General features: G+C 45.5%; 1 protein-coding gene across 1 annotated transcript in view; it reads left to right on the top strand.

Annotated features, from left to right (window-relative positions):
* The window catches only part of FBN2 (fibrillin 2), a 1,006,102-nt gene that overhangs the window by 883,917 nt on the left and 104,364 nt on the right, over positions 1-17,821 (top strand). Inside the window, exons 44-45 of the mRNA XM_069227289.1 lie at positions 4,423-4,548; positions 14,409-14,534. Coding sequence (XP_069083390.1) covers positions 4,423-4,548; positions 14,409-14,534 — 252 coding nt within the window. The remainder of the gene's footprint in view (positions 1-4,422; positions 4,549-14,408; positions 14,535-17,821) is intronic.

Below are 17,821 nucleotides of genomic sequence, written 5' to 3'. Positions count from 1 at the left end.
GAGAGAGCAAAGAAATATCCACTTTCTAAAAGTGGCCTTTCTAAAATAGTAATAGTAAATCCGACTTTACCAATAAAGTGGATTTAGCATGACTATTTCAATGATACTAAAAATGTTGCAGCTACTTCTCTCAGATCAGGAATTACAGCTTAAGTAGTATTATGAGTAATTCCTAATGCTGGTCTACGAGAGGGGCAGGCCTCACAATATTGAAAAACAACTTTGGTAGTTTTTCATTACCAGGACAAGAAAGACTTAAAAGCACATGTCCTGCCTTTTACTTACATGGCACCCTGCCCTGTGGGCCACCTAGGGCCTACTTTACGGTTGACTTATGTGCAAGAAAAGGGGAGTTTAAGGCATGTCAAGAGGTTTTAATACCAAGTCGGGGTGGCAGTGAGACTCCATACAAAGGCTCTGTAGTGGCAGGTCTGAGATATGTTTGCAGGGCTGTCTAAGTGGATGGCACAACCAGTGCTACAGTCCCACTAGTAGCATTTAGGGGCATATTTACAAGCCCCTAATGCCACCTTGCGCTGTCCTAGCATAATTTTATTTTACGCTAAGCCGGCGTTAAGGAGGTCTTTCTCCTGTGCCATATTTACAAAGTGTCTAAACTTTTATGCCACATTATGCTTGTACCAGGCATGATATACGCAAGGGGGGCGTTCTGACACAGGGAGGCCCAAAAAAATTGCGCAGTGAAATTTCACTGCGCCAATTTTTCCTTAATTTTTAACGCATTAAAATGAAGCTCCCATTTTAATCATGGGATTCCCGATGCTTTGCTGCACTAGCGTCACCATTTTTGATGCTAGTGCAGCAAAGCTCCACAATAGCGTCAACAATTCTGGCGCTATTATCCTAGTGAGAAAAGACCTCTTTTTGACAAGGTTAGCCCCCACTTTTTGCCTGGTAAATAATGTAGCCTAGAAAGTGTAAGTGCCCAGGGCCCCTGCCAGATCTCTTTCCCCAAAACTGGAGTGATGCATTGGCACAACTGGAGACACCTTTAGCTGCCACCATTAGTCCCCAGTAAAATATACTTAGGTACCCATCGCAGGAGGTACTAAGGGTAGGCCCCTGAGGGCAGCAGGACGGATTGTGCCACTCTCTAGGGACATGCATTCAGGAGCACCCAGCACTGCCATTGCAAACTGAGTGTCCTGATCCAAACCTAAAATGCAAACTCGACATGGCCTGTGTGCCCTGTCCACTACACACTGCATGCAATATAGGTAAGTCACCCGTGTGGCAGGCCTTCTAGCCCTAAGGCAGGGCGCAGTATACTGTATGTGAGGGCATAGATGCATGAGCAATATGCCCAGACAGAGCAGCAATTTTAAATACATGTGCTGGACACTGGTCAGTACGAGTTTCACAGCTACATGAGGGCCACTCTGAACCCTTGGTTGTTTGGTATCAAAGGACTCAGAATAATAAATCCAAACCAGTGTTGGATTTATTATAAAATGTACCCAAGGGTCACTGTAGAGGTGCCCCCTGCAAGAGCTAACTACCCTGGCATGGTTGCTGACCAGTCACATCCAGCCTGGCACCTCTAGACACAAGTCTGCATCCCTGGGGTGAGGGCCTCTGCCCTCTAGGATTTAGACCAAAGCCCTTCCTGGGTGGAGGTGCCAACTCTCCCTCCCTCAGGAATGTGCACCTTCCTGCCGGTGAGCCTCAAACGGCTTACCACCCTGGAAAATTGACCCCCAGGCCTGCTGCTAGCAGCAGATGGCTCCCCAATTGTAAACCCCCCACTTTTGGTAGGAGCAACAGAGGGAAAGTAAACAAAGGACAGGGGGAGTGGCCCCACCTAGCATGCACCACCTCCAAGGTGTTGAATTTGAGGTGACCTCTTCTATAATTTTCCTCCATCTTGGATGAAAGGAAAATAGCCAATCTGCTGTAAGGAAGTGATCTCTGCTCACCGTATGTGGTCACTTAGTAGGTGTAGCCACCCTATGGTAGATGGCCCATTGACTACTAGGATCCCCCTAAAATGCCAACTAAATACAGCATATAGTGGCCATCTCCAGACCAAGAACTCAGATTTGATAGACAGAAGAAGACCAGCACCAGAAGATCCAAGGCATGAGAACTGTGGACCTGCTGCACCACGATAAGGCACCAAACCCTGCCTGCCGCACCCAGGACCAAACAATCACTGCTGAGGAGCTTCTGGACAACTAGAAAATATATAATGAACCCCAGGGGACCTCTAGGCTTTGCAAATTGCAAGCCAGTGAGGTCCACTTCACGGACCGGCCATTAACTCCAGAACCAGATGCCACAGCCAAACCAAACTTCACCCCACAGACTGCAAGGACAAACTTTGCAAGTGTGCTAAGTTTGGTGGCACTGTGCCCTCCAGCGGCTGAACCACACCAATACCCTCGGTATTGGTCTTCTGACTTCGTACAGCCCAAAAAGCAGCCCACCCAGGACTGTGAAAGGACCAGAATAAAGCCCCATTAGAGAGACTTCAGAAACAACCCAGACTTCCCACCAGAGTGCCCCGGTTGTGCAGGAAACGACCCTTGAACCAACCTACCTCCTTCTGAAGACATCCTTGTGCATGGCTCTTGGATCACCAACGTGCTCTGCACCCACCCACCCTGTGCTTTGCACCGAAGATCCAGCTGTACTCTAAGGGTCCCCCACCCCTTGTGACCTCAACACTCCAAAGGGACTCCCAGGATTCACCTTTAAACTCACTTGTGCAGTGCTTTTGTAAGTGGTCCGCAGCAGTGGCCCTGCACCATCTCTAGAGACCTTTTCCAGCTGCTCCCCCGGAACCGGGAGCCGCCCAAACTTCTGTAGCTGGCACAGTATGCCCACCGACAGCCTCAACCAACCTGCAAAAGAAGAACTTGGTGAACCTACTGTGTGATTTTATATACATTTTAAAAGGTTATCCTCCATTGATTCCTATGGTTCGTAATTACGCACAAGGTGGCTTGCTGTGCTGTATGAAAGTTTGAGAAATATGGCCCTTCTTCTCTACTGGCTCTCGTGTGCTCTCTGCTTCAATTAGAAGATGAGGATGGATCCCTTTCATTTAGCAGGAAAATAACGAGATCCTGTTCTTTCCCTGTTCTAACTGCCTGAGTCTGGAATGAGCTTACTTTGGCTCTATATTCTGTAACCCCCACTCTTGCTTTTTAGGAAAAATCTTTAAAGATCTTTACATTGCATATTAAACTACTTCATGTAGTATTCCATTATAAAGCACCGAGAGGCCACTGATGGGTGCAGGTGATCTGTAGAAGATAGTCTAACCTAGTAATCATGTAGTATGGTTTTATGATGGTTTTGCACCATGGTGTTGAGGTGTTAAGACCTTCATTGTCAAGGAAGATTATAGCGATTGTAACTCCATGTATATATCAGACAATGTCCATTACACACACGTGTACTTTTTAAGTCTATTACCAGTCAATATCTTCCTGGAACAAGCATCGAAGATGAAACATAAGCGTAACTTATATATCTCTATGCCTTACATTCCATCTGTGAAATCAAATAAACTCCTGCGATTGAAAATATATCTTCCAATCGACATATCAAAGGTTTACTATGAAATACATGAGAATTGCGTTTCTATATTATAGCAATCCAGCTTTTGCATCCCACTATCCATACGTACAAAAACATAATCAAGTTAATGACATTGCCTTAACATTCAGCAGTGCAGTCTCACCAATAAAAATGTGAATTCTGGTGCAAGCTGCTATCGATTATATGGTACTTCTCCTGTGTGATGCTTCAAAATAGTGATCTGTTCTCTACGTATGTCATTGAAACGTTTGTTTTGCTCAGTTAAACTTCGCCCACACCAACAGAAGTAACAGTGGCATCTTAATCTCCAAATAATCTAGTCCTGTTAAATTACCCACCATTTTTAACGATCACTTGAAAAAATATTGTAAATACCACCTTTATATTTTAAAGTATGAGTCACAATCACAGCGTTATTTGAGGACCAGGGTGTTCCATTCCTGGCCAATATCTACAAAGGAGTGTTCACCAATTTGCATTATATTACTTAAATTATCCTGCAACCAATCTTCAAAATATTTGCTATTAATGATGCACCGAGACCTGCTTTAGGGCTTGCACACATTTCAATATAGGAATTGTTAATATGTCAATGATGTTGCTATGAGGCATGAAATCTTGATTGACAGTACAATTGGCTCAGAAAAATGGTGTAATCACTGAAGGCAATTTACAATTTACAGGTTTTTTCGAAATATTTTTATGATATGCAGATGTCAAACTCCATCTTACTGTCAGTTTGTGTTTGTTTCCGTTTTTCTTCCAAATTTCCAAGCGCTTTTTTTGTAAATGTTTTATATTGGAGTAGAGAGACGCAAGATGCACCTGATTAACTCATAATTGTGGTCCTTTCAGACATCGATGAGTGCAGCAATGGTGACAATCTGTGTCAGCGAAATGCAGACTGCATCAACAGTCCTGGGAGTTACCGCTGTGAATGTTCTTCAGGCTTCAAGCTCTCACCCAATGGCGCCTGTATAGGTAAGAATTGGGACATTTCAGCGGGCAAAATAGTCTCACGAAACTTGTCTTATGTTTCGTAGGTCATTATTTCACACAAGAGATGTGACGGCGGCATTGTGAGATTGTGCAATATATCGCTTTGCAATTTTTGTAGATTTAAGCTGATGTATATTTTAAAATATTTTTAACTTTGTTCATGAAAGTGAATGTTTTTAAACTCTATTTATTGCATGAAACAGCTGATGTGGGCGGCCGAATTCCTTGGCACACCTTCTCACAAGCTCAGCTGGGATGAGATAGTCAAATAAGAACTAAGGCCCATATTTATACTTTTTTAGCGCCGCATTTGCGTCTTTTTTGGGGGGCGCAAGAGCAGCGCAGACTTACAAATAACAATTGTATTTTGTGAATTTGCATCGATTTTGCGTCAAAAAACGACGTAAATGCGGCGCTATAAACATAAATATGAGCCTAGGTTCTTGTATAATAAAGCTGTGTCAAACTACAGTAAATCAATAGGTCTTTAAAATGTCAGTTTCTTGGATTCATGCTGCAAACCAATAAACAGAAGTAGATGCAATTGATTGTCACATTGTCGCAAAGTTGATGTGCTGCTAGTTATGAATGCTGAATGCAAATGCAAGAAAATGTTAACATCGTGTGCGTGCGTGTGTGTGTGTGTTATCAAATATGACATCAAGGGCTTCAAGTATCAAAAGTTTTGTTTTCATTTTGTATCTAAGGGAATGCGTAATTTACATAAGGATATATTATAGGTATTGTTGGAGATGTCCAAGCCACCGGTGGATTCTCCTTCTCTACTTATATAAATAATAATTATCTGGTACTAATCAATTATTGTCTTGTATATTCAACTGAGTGACAACAATATAAAAGGAATACAACTGTCATATTAAATGCTAACTACTGAATTTCGACTGAAATTGTCGTGTTTGCCGTTTTCACAACTGCCATATACTAGTGAATCCTAATGTAAAATGCTGAGTGCTATTTAGATTATTTAGGTGGTTTGGTTATTTGACCGTGTGTTAAAACATTTTGAGATGTACTTTCCACTCGCTAAATTTCATTTATGAACATTCAAAGATTGAACATTAAGCACTAAACAGATTGAGAATTATAATCCATTTTCAGAGCATATTCACGAACAGGTGTCGCTATTTGCCTACATGAATTTTGCGTACTTCGGGTATATATTTCATATGATCTTATAGCAAAGGTTTTAATATTGATTCACCTTACATTAGCGAATTCGTAAAACAGTGGCCTTTTTCAGAAACAAATGTAGAAGCACGTGTGTCTGGTTGCAAAATGTAATTCCCACATCTGTATACACATTTCAGGCTTCCTGGAATTCACTAGAAATGTGTGTAGAAATGATGACTGGCTTACACCTAGGATACACCAGCCTGTATCTCATAGGAAATTCATGAGGTCATGTGTAGAATAGGAATATGTGCATCAGTAGAAGTTTGTATGTCTACATGTTCATTTGCTGAGATATATATGTATATAAATGGACTTTCTATAGAAAAAACTTGTTTCACATTTTGTACTGGTAAAATATTCATAGTTGAATAGTCCATTTCAGGTTTCCACCGTAAAATCCCAGCAATGGAGCACTGCATTTTTTGGCAGGGGATACACCTTCAATGCCAATCTGATGCAGGACTGACCTGCCTTGTACCTGTGCAGCGGTGCCCTGTCCCTCCCGAAAGTGAGGCAGTGCATGGATCCATCATGCTTAGCCGTCCATGCCATGCCTGCAGCCCAGGAGTCACACAGAACACCAATGACTCAGGATTCAGCACCACAGGCCGGGAAAGTCTGGCCTGCCCAGCGGCCATTCAGACCCTGCCGAGCCTCATGGCTGCGTGCTCTCCTGGGTGTGGCATGGTATGGAGGTGCCAGAGTTTGACTTCCGTTTGGTTGAGTGAGGTAGCCTGCAACATGGCTCTGTGAGTTTGAAGTTTGTTGCTAACATTCACTGAGTACTACAGGTCTTGAGCTTGAGTTCTGACTGGCCACACTCACCTGTCTGTCCTTCTGATGTCGATAAACTGAGTGTTATTGAATTCGGTAATAGTTACACCAGTTACTTGACATCACTTTGACATGCTGGAAGTGCGTTATATCATTCTTTGTGTGTTCAGGGGCATGGCAGCGTTGGCGGTGGGTGGACTGAGTGCCTTTGCTGTATGTAGTCCAGGATTTGGGGACAGAGCGGTTGTGTTCCCCCTTTCTCCTTCCAGGTCCCATCCTGCCTGAGGGCTTACAGGGCTCTCATGCGCAGGTTTGAGTCCCACCATAGCAGGCATATTGTCCTGGGGGGTATGTTGTGGAAGCTTGGTTCCATCCTGTCTTGACAGAGTCCCTGAGGGCACCTCCTGTACTAGGTGTGCACCCGGTCTTGCTTACTTCAGCAAGTTCAGGGTCTCATGGGGGGGGGGGGGGGGGTGTGCTTGCTCCTGTCCTGCCTGGAGTGTTAACTCAGGGGTGCGCACATGGGCCTGTTGTGTTGCAGAGGCCTACTCTCTGGCATTTCATATTCCTCATTTTGCATCTGGGCGCCTTTTGAGACTTATGCTTTCTGACATTTTGCAGCCTCTTAAGCTGACTGTGGTGTGAGGGGCCTGGCAATAGCTAGGTTCCTTCTTTGTCAAGAGCGTTTGGTGTTTACCCATTGTCTCTGCCTGTTTTTTTGTGGTACCTGTCTTTTGTGTGTGGGTTTCATGTGGCCCATTTGCCTCCTCGGGAGATCCTGTGGGGAGAACCTTACAGTTCTAGGGTGGGGTAGGGCCATGGATTTGCAGGTTTGGCTTTCAGGCGGCCATGGTTTTGCTGTTGGCTCCTCCTGGCTGCTGAGGCTGGTCATGTTAGTATGTCTTGGAGGCTTGCCATTTGTGCCTTCCCCTTCAGGGTGTCCCACTGTGTCCTGGCCACTTTCTGTGCTGCCTGCCTGGGTGGGTCCAGTCTTGCAAGCCTTGTGGCAGCATGGGGCTCCCTTTCCTTGGACTGTTCCCTGGATCTCTTCCCTCTTGTTTGTTTCTCTATTGCTCCCTCTTTTTATTGAGTCAGTGTGGCTGTTACTCTCCCATGGCTGCTCAGTTGATCGAGCTGCCTGTGGGGGAGTGGGGTGGGTTTGTGGATGTATCCTTGACTTTATTGAGATGGAGGCCTAGGGTTTGGCTGGCTGGGTTATGCACCATGCTTCCTCTTCTTGGGCCCTCTTTTTCTGATGGGTTCCCTGCCATGTTCCTCCTGGGATGCAGCTGCTTTTGGGTGCTGGGGTCGGGTGGGAGTGTGGTTGGCCACAGGGGTGTCGCTTTTCCATGACTGGAAGGTGAGGGCTGTCAGCTTTTGAGTGTGACTGTCTGTTTTTTTTCAGGTGGTCAGCGGGGGGTGGAGTATGCCTCTGGGTTCCATGAATCTGGTTCTGCTGCAAATCTCCCTCCTGTGGTTTGGGGTTGTGTCCATGGTCTCCCTCTTGTGAGTGGGTGTCCTGTGCCGGTGGGTGCTATTTTGTTGCTTACCTGCATTGATTATTTAGGCGCTCTTGGTGCCGTCCTGTTTTTTGGGTTGGGCCTCCGTGGGCCTTGTATCCTGGAGCCTGGCTGGGTGCAGGGGTTCTGAATGGGCTTCTGTGTGACTTTCTGTACATATGTGGTGATGTGGGTTGCCTTGCCTCTCAGTTTTGTTTCCTGATGCCCTTCTCTGTTGTTAGGGCCTAGGTGCTGTCCTGTTTGGTGCCCATGTTGGGGAATCTGTTGTGCCTCCTGTCTTTCGACTGCCTTCCTTGCATGGTTAATTTCTGTGCTTCAAGTGTGGCCTTATGTTTTGTTTTGGTGGTCCTCCAGGTCACTGGCTTTGCTGGTTTTGATAGGGGTATTGTTGTTGTCCCTGTTTGGGTAGCCGCTTCTCCTCTGTTCCTGGTCCCCTACCTGGGGTTGGTTGTTTTTGAGGGCAGGGGTGGGTTTCCTGCCTTGGAGATTCAGTAGGCTACTGTTGTTCCACACAGCCCTTTGAGTCTCCTTCTTTTTTCTGCATGGGGTTCCCATTTTTGGGGGTCGCCCTCGGTGCCCTCTGTATCTCTGCATGGACTTCCTTGGGCTGTTTTTTTCATGCTCTTTTGGCCTCTTTGCCTCCTTGGGCTTTCCTGCTTTGTTCTCATGTATTTTGCCTGCCGCTGTCTGATTCTGGCCTATTAGGATCCTTGGATCTGGGACTTTGGGGGGTCCCTCAATCTCTCTCTCTTGGCAGGAGGTTGTTGTTGTTTGCCCTGTTGAAGATTGGTCACATTGCTTCTGTTTGTTTTCCCTTGTTTCAGCTCTGGGGTTTTGGGGTTTTCAGGTGTGAGTTTCCAGTTTTTTGTTCCGGTGTTTCACCTGCCCCATCTTTGTATATGGGTGGTTTGGGTCTGCTGTATGCCTCCTCCTTGGTCGCCGTGGTGGTATCCATGGGGTGGCTCACTGCTGGCTTCACCTCCCTGCTGTGCCCCCTTGTCTCTGGCTGGGGTTGCTCTCCTGCAGTTGTGGTGATTCGGTTTGAGGCCTGGTTTGTGGTTTCTCCCCTGTTCTTTGGTTTGTTTGCTGGGTCGCTTGGGGAGGTTTGTGGCCTGTTGCTTTCTTTGGCTTTCTGCAGCCTTGGTATCTTCTTGGAATTTTGCTTCTGGTGTGGCTTTTTGGGGTTTCCTCCATTTCACTGGGTTGTCGCTGTTAGGTTTCTTTTGTGCCTTTTCTTTGTCCCGGCTATGCCCTGCTGAAGTTTTCTCAGTTCTTTGGGGTGTTCCTGTTGCAGGGTTCTCCGGTGAGGTTTCTTCCGGTGTGGGTCCCACTTTCTAGTTCCACTTGGATTGTTCCGTGATCCTGGTGGGTTGTGGCTCTTGTTTGTTTTTTCTGGTGTGGTTGTGGTCCTTTGATCCGGCAATCTCTCCTATAGGGGTTTTGCTCTCTGCCTTCTCATGGGCTCCGAAGATTGGGGAGACTGCTGTGCTTTTTTGTCTGGTTTTCCTCCTATGGGTGGGATGCCATGGTGGTCACCTTGGGGTTGATTCCCTCTCATCTGTTTGCTCGCTGCTTGGGCTTCTGTTTGTCTCTTGTCTTTTCCTGCCTATTTTTTGGGTTCTGTCCAGTTTTTGGGCTGAGGAGTTGTCTGGTCTGTGTCCTCCTCGGGTTTTCTGGGCTGTCTGGAGTTGCTTCTTGAAGTGCTGCTTTTTTGTTTTGGGGCAACTTCCTTCTTAGGGCTGTTTTTTCCTCTGAAGGACGGGTTCTCGGCTTTGGCATTCCCTCTTGTAATGAATGGGATGAGCGCAGGAGGGACCTGAGGGCAATGCCCTATTAAACTGTAAAACTGTAAACTGTAAACTTCGCACTTGTATAGCGAACTAGTCACCCGTTAGGGTCTCAACGTGCTGTGCGCATACCGCTGTGGAACCCCTCCAGGCTTTTCCCTGTGAAGCGCCCACTCCTGGGCAACACCAAGGGTGAAGCCAGGCATCCAAGCGCTGTCAGGGCCGTTGTTATTACCTACCAGTAATCTTCATTACTCCTGGTACTGTTGCCCTTGTCTCATGCATTACACCCCTACCTCCGTCCTGGACACCGTCCTTCATTGTGGGGTTTGGTAGTTCAGGTGGAATGCTTGGTACGTACACCTCATGGGACACCTCACGGTCAGAGGGAAGGAAGGGTTCCAGCATTCCTTGTTCTTTTTTCTGTCAGTGACATAGGTTTATCTCACTAGTAATGAATAGGACAAGGACAATAGGACCAGAAGTAATGAAGATTACTCATAAGTAATAGGGGCATTATTGTAATTCATTTTGCAGTGGCTCATAATTGTGAGTTAAATAGTATTACTCATGTGACAACCTTTGTGCTGCTGAAATACAGCTAATGTGGTAGCAGCTTACTGAAATGGTAGTGATGCTGCACACCTTTAAAAAAAAAAAAAAAAACACAAGATAAAGATAAATGCATGGAAGAGAAAATCACAAGGATAAATATGACAATTGGGTGACAGACCCAGATTACAAATTCAACTGACCTGCCGGAAGAAAGGTTGGTGACCATTATTGCAAATATATAGCAAGGTGTCTACAACAGCATACAGCACCATATCCTCTGTCTCCCCATTGCTCCTGCACATGCCTTTCAGTCTTTCATTCTAGCTCTTTTTCTCATGTGTCCCTCCCCATCTCTGGGCTCCATGTTAACTCTTATCACCCGTGTTCCCTCACCTCTCTCTTTTGTCACTTCTGACCCATAAGTCTCATGTGCTGCTGTTGCCATGTGACCCATGCCTGCTTACCTCTCATGTTTATAACAGAAATGTACGAAATCTTTTTCGTGTGAAGCTGTTAGTCATGAAATTCCTTTTGCCATGCTGCACTTTTGAAAGCATCCTGTAACACTCATGCCTCATCCAATATGGCATGCAGGTTGCATGGCAGTGTTGCAATATACTCCAGGTGCCCTGCAAGCTGTCTTCTAAGACTACAATCATCCTATGGCCAAGTTTGGCAGGGGCAGATACTCTCAATGACAACATGAAATGCAGCACCTGCAACTCTACATCCTGGCCAGAGATGATGGCCATACTCAACTCTCAGCCCATTCTAGCATTGACATTTTCTAATTTCAGATGACACTGGTGGTCATATTTCTACGACTGGACTGACTTCCCTTCCCTTGTTGGAAACTACCCTTGTTGAAAGCAACTAACGGTACAGTTTCTCTCACTTCTAGTGTCCCCATACCATCAGTCAGTCTGGCTTGATCTCTGTTACTTTCCCCAGGCTATATTCTGGACACACCTCTAATGAAGGCCAGAGTTGTATCTGTGCCTGTTGGAATGCCACTTACACAACCCCCTGCTCTAAGCCTGGGTAAGACCCTCACATACATGATAGTATGGCAAAGGTCAGTCTGGAAATGTAAAAGGAAGAATTCAGCAGGAGGCTTTGAGGAAGTCACCGGCCTTAAAGCAGCAGAAGACTGTGGAGACCGAGGCAAAGGTATTGTGTCCTAGAATAGAAAAACTGTAGAAGAAAACAGGAAGTGCCAGGCCTCAATACAGAAGAGTTCTGAGACTGCAACAAAATCATGTGGTCAACAGACTGCCAAAAAAGCCAGATGGTGACTGGTCCGAGGTAAGCAAACAGCACCATGACACCAAGCAATTGCTAGTCAGCATTGTCAAGCAGCATATTGAATTGATAGTATGAAATCAAACCGTTACATTTGATGGGCAGAAACCAGAACGATGTAACCCCCCCAACCTGCTGTGTGTACTCCCAGCCTGCCTGCAACATTGGCTTTCTCCTCATCACATTCTCAGGAGTACGTTGTTTCTTGCACCTACCTAAGGTAAGCATGGTAGGTGTGAGACAATGCCTCTTTTTGCATGTTAATCCACACATTTTTGGAATGATGGTGGTAACCAGACCTCAGGGTCAGTGTTCTAAGCCCTTACAAAATAGATGTTGAATTGGCTATACCCAATTGGCAAGTACTGACTTACTTATAAGTCCCTGGTACCCAGGGTACCCAGTGTATGTAAGACAGAGTGCCCACCCAGGGTTGCAGCACTGTTTGTGCCAACTTGAATGTGACAAAGGGCAAAATAGCTCCCAGCCTGCCACTGCAGACTGGAAGTCTCCCCTAACAAAGCCATATGGAGCCCTAGGGGAGGGAACAATATATTGCTAAGTAAAACATATATTTTCCATATGTCTTAACAGAAACACTTCTAAATTGTTGTTTTGCTGGGAAAAAGTTAGTAACTTCATCGGCTAACACAGAGTTACCAGCTGTCACCCCAGCCTTGGTAACTCCTGAGCGGGACTACCTAACTTGGTACTGTAAGGTATAAATTTATTAATGGACTTGAATCTGATCTGATGCCCAGGTCGAATTTAATGTCACAATTAACATTCTGCAACTTTTAGAAGGTTGCCAATGTGCACCCCAGCTGCTCCAGTAGCCTCACGTGGACTCTGGCACACACAGCTTTCTGTCCACCTGGGAAAATATGTGAATGACTCCCAGGCTTAAGAACAAAGGCAGCTGCCACAGACTGCGGTGTGACTTCTTCTCCTAGGATGGCCACTCGGGGTGTTAGCCTTTTTTTGGCAAATGATAACACACTCAGGCAGGCTGCCTTTTGTTCATTTAGACAAATTGGAGACAGGGACAGAGAGGGAAACCCAGTGCCCACACCATTTTCACAAGGGCTACTATGCTCCTGACGACCGAAGAGGGGTTCTGACGTCTTGAGACTGGCTGGAATTGTGCACTATGGGATAGCCAAATGACACACATTGCAGGAAAGATATCACCAGAAGGGAGGAAACCTAGTAGCCCATTGGCTAATGACTGCATGTTCCCCACAGGGTACTTTCCTGGAATAAATATAGCACCCTTGATACCCTGCCCCTCAGATCACGTTGGATTTGAAGAAATGACAGTAGAAGGGCTGCCAAGTTGCCCTTGACCCCTCACGAAGAGAGGTTGTACCGCCAGGACTGCACCTGCTACACTTTGGGTTAGTGAAGTTTGAACTGTGTCTGTGGCTCCTGTCTAAGGGAAAAGTTGAATCCTGGCCCAGATCAAGGCACTGACTCCAAGGACCCATTGGCTGATCCCTTGGAACCAGCTCCAGAAACAAAAGAGCTGAAAAAGCTCAAATTGACAAGTTGGTAGCCACCACAGACATTTTGCCAGTGTCAGTCATCAAGTGCCTCAAAGGACAAATACGTCAAAAGTTGCATCCATGTCTGCTGGACTTGGGAGTGCTGTCAGAGTCCGAATTCATCATTCACAAAGGACACTATCCCCCACTTAAGGATTTCACTCCAACCGTGGTGCAAGGAGATCAGTAGTCCAGCATTGGCTGGCCAGCTATTGCAACTAGAGGACTGAGAGGCACCCCAACCACTGTGGTTAAAGTGGTCCCACTTCACCCCTGGGCCAAAAAATAACCACAAAGGCTTCTCTGTCAACACTACCTGAACCAGAGCATCCTTGAGCTGAGCATCTTTTTGCCTACATCCCCAGCATCAGGGCCAGCCTATTGAAGTGTATGGCGGTCGTCCTTGGAGCTTCCCTTAAAACTGCTCTGGTGGCTAGGTTAAGTGTCCAAAGTATCCTTTCTGACCCAGTAGACCTCCATCCTGCCAGATTGGTCACCCAAGCCAGGCAAACTCTTTCAAACTTTTCAAAAGTTTACAAACTTTTTGTTGACCAGTGCTTGTTAGGAGTTGCATTTAAAAGTGATAATGACTTCTCAAATCTGTATCTCTGGAAACCTCCAGGGGATTTTGCTCATCAAGGCCTATAAAAATTCATTAAAATGTACTCTAGTTTTATACATTGGTGTCCTGATTATTTCCTGTGGTGTAACTGTCTTATTTCCTATCTTTGCTCAAGGACTTGAGATACTTTGCTACCCTAGTAATAGTCTCTAGCACTTGTTTAATCACTGAGTAAAGAATAGATATGTAAGTAAAACTGGAAGCTTGTCATGGCTGTTGGAGGCAGGGAAGAAACTGCTGAATCGGAGTTGAATGGATAATTTACAGTCATACCAGGTCCCTTTAGACGTTTTTCTGAATTAATCAGTAATGTTTTTTAAACATTTCTTCATGAAAATTGGCAGCTTATTGATACACTGTACTCAATGAGTAATTAAAGTGGCGTTTCTGGTAAAGGGCAAAACCGATAATACGCTTTTGTACTTAGTTGTTTTAAATGAGAATTCCTCTCCTTTCACCGACATGAAGTGTTACTGGAAGGTGGAAAAAGCTGCATTAAGAAAGACTTCTGATGTGTGCCATATGTGTTCACCTTTTTCCGTAGATCGCAACGAGTGTCAAGAAATTCCTAATGTCTGCAGTCACGGGGTTTGCGTAGATACACAAGGAAGCTACCAATGTATATGTCACAATGGTTTCAAAGTATCCCAAGACCAGACTATGTGCATGGGTAAGTAGAGGAAATGCCATACATTGCATGAATGTTTACTTGGTCGCAAACCGTGGCTACCTTTTACACTCTGTGTGTTCGGCTCATGTAGCAAAGCAAAACTATTTGATTAAAATGAAATGTAAAATAAATTTTTGTACCTAAAGTGTGAACGGTCGGTTGTGCAAATGACCTTAAAAAACCCTTTTAGCAGGTTATCTGTTTCATAATACACTGCTTATATTATCCTTAAGACAGCATTTATCTAGGACAGGCTTAAGTAGCTATTATGAACTGTTACAGCCACCTAGTTACAGGTTTTTGCATGGTTGCATTAAAAAAAACACAAACAAATTGACGCGTAAAAATAAGGAATGAGTACTGGCATATGGACAGTAACATAAAAATAGATAACATTCAGTCTCAGTGAATGTACTCCAAATTGAAAACTATAAAAATATAAACAATTAGTTATCTATGATTTTCTTTACCGTTGCTGATGCAGTGTTATTCCGTGAAATAGACAATTTCAGTAAAATTCTTGATGTAAGATACTGAGCAAATGTTATCACTAAACGGACTATTTTAGAAAATGTCAGTGAATCTCTCAGTTTACAAATGTTGAAAGTGTATAAAATTTAAATAAACTTACCCTCCTCAATCCTACTTTACTTGAATGAAGCGGTCACACTTCTATGAAGCACCATTTAGCTAATCTCTCCACACGTAAGGTAGCTTGCCACACACAACATGGATAACCTTCATAACCTCGTGTTTGCTCTCATAGTCTTCAACATCTCACCTGGACTCAAAAGAGGAGGCATCGTAGCTTGTTTTTTTCTGGCTGCTTCCACTAATCCGACAGCACCTGGATTCCTAGCTGGACCAGGTCCTTTTTTTCAACTACTCTCTCCCATCATCTCCTTATCTTCAGGCGACACCACGGGTAAGCCAGACCCCTAATGAACAGAGGAATGTAGGGTGTGTTGCTCTCTGATCTCTTTCCCTGGATAGACTACTGCCATATTAGGAAAAAAATAATAAATATAATTGTGGGTTAGGGGATGGGCTTGTAGCCAAATCTGCGCAGTGCATTGCCAAAGGTGACTGTGGGCGGTTAGAAGCAGGGCGTTTCCACAGGTGACACTCTGCAGCCAAACCCCCACCACATATGGCCGAAGGCTGTGTACAGCTTGGGCGTCCATAGAGGGTTGGGCGCAGCTCCTGGCCACAAGCCCCTGCATGTCCTACACACAGCCTTCATCTTGTACACAGCTTTTTATGGGAGGCCCATCCCTCCAGACACTCAAGCCAGTTAGGTGGCCAAGCCCCTACCACACACAGCGTTTGCTCCATACACAGGTCTAGAGACTCAAGCCCCATTAGATGCTCAGGCACCAAGTATGCATAGACTGCACCCTGTACCTGTACCGATTCCTTTGTGGAAGCTGACCTCATGTGTGCAATCAATGAGACAAGAATGGTCAAGCTCCTACTATGCACAGCCTTTGTCTTATACACCATTTTTTATAGAGAGCCCACTTCCTTCAGACTCCCAAGCCCCATTAAGTGAACAAGGCTCTACTACTCACAGCCTTTAGCCTGTAAAGAAGCCTTTGTCAGTAGCTGAACTTGAAAAACGACCCAAAATAAAAAATATTTTTCCTCATTAATCCAGGCTCAGAAAAACACAGGAGCTTGATACAAATCCTTGTCTACCAGACTTTGTAGCTATGGGTTTGCATCAAAATACGAGTGGATGCATCAGAACCCCCATACACCACCATGGAAAACCTCCTTAACAGTGCATTGCCCTGCATTGTATTACTGTTGTTTACAAACCGATGCAAACCGCAATTTGCGTTCATTTCTAAGTACTGACCTGGATTTCGTGTCATGTCACTTGTTTAAAAAGTAACACGTACCGTACACAAAATGTTTGTAAATCTGACCCAAATATATTGTGTGAAAATTTGGAAATACACCCCTTGGCTTGCCTTCCAAAATGACACTATTTAAAAATTAGGGATCTGCTAACTGGCTGAGAAGATGGTTAGGGGGAGTAAACAGATGTGGAATGGGGATGCTGTACTTATGGATATGTGTATCACTTTAACTAATTTTAGTCATGAACGTCAATTCACCTAAAGGCCAGGGGTAGAGGAAGTGACATCATATGACATTTGACCCTTAGATTCATACACACATATTTAAACATACACAATCACAAATACACATGCTCTTTCTCACATAAACACACTCACCTGCATGCATGCACACAACATACAGTTGAAACAATTTTTTACTTACCTCCGCTACCAGGAAGGGTCATATTCCAGCTAATTATACTCGATTTTCTATCACATTGATAGTGAATAATACATTATTCACTATCAATGTGATAGAAAAATTACCAATAACAAGGACATTTGAAAAGGGTGAGCTGTCTCTGTGTTCCTGGCAGTGATTTGGCCACATCTGAGGTGATGGGTTGCAAATCCAGTGTCAGGGGTCACAAGTGGCAAGCCAGGGGTCACAGCTGCTGTGGCCAGGCCCTGCTGCCAACCCCCGCGTGCAGCCAACCCCCAAAGGCAGCCAACTCCACACGTCGGTGGCAGTGGGGTGGCCACAGGGCTTGGCCTTGGGGACCCCAACCCCAGGGCCTTCTTTTTTATAGAGAAGGGGGCCATGTGGCCCCCCTCTCCAAGCCTATTATGGCCCTGGGGACCCCATCCATGAGGGCTATATATACTTTAAAGGGCAGAGGAGCTGCATGGCCTCCCTCCACAAGCCTTGTAAGCCACTGAGGACCCCATCTCTCAGGGCCATTTTCTAAATGAAAGAGACGGGTCCTTTCCCTGAGCCTTGATAGGTCCTGGAGACCCCATTCCCCAGGGCCACTCATTAACATCAAGTGGAGGGTGCCACACTTTCCTCATCCCAGGGCTGATTTTGGCCCCTGCTACCCCATCGCGGGGGCCCAGTGCATTTTTCCCCATCCCCAAGGCCTACCACTGTGAAAGATGAGTGCCCTGATGCCTTCCCAGGACACCTACAATAGACTTGTTGGGGCCACGGGGCGTCCCTGTGTCCCCTGCTGCCCCAGCCGGCTCCCTGCATGCAGTGGGAGCCTAAATTGATCCCAGCCATGGGAGACAGCTACTAACATTGCTCCATCTGGGCAGGAGCAATCTTTTGATCTGTTTCCTTCCCCACTTCAGTGTAACCAGGGAAAAGGATCACAAATCTGCTTCCAGGGGGCAGGAGCATTTTTAAGCACCCATTCACTGGGAGCAGACTTTGTATTT

This window comes from Pleurodeles waltl, chromosome 1_1 (assembly GCF_031143425.1).
Source record: "Pleurodeles waltl isolate 20211129_DDA chromosome 1_1, aPleWal1.hap1.20221129, whole genome shotgun sequence".
Lineage (NCBI taxonomy): Eukaryota > Metazoa > Chordata > Amphibia > Caudata > Salamandridae > Pleurodeles > Pleurodeles waltl.
Note: the sequence above shows the minus strand (reverse complement) of the source record. Positions and strands in the feature narration are given on the sequence as shown.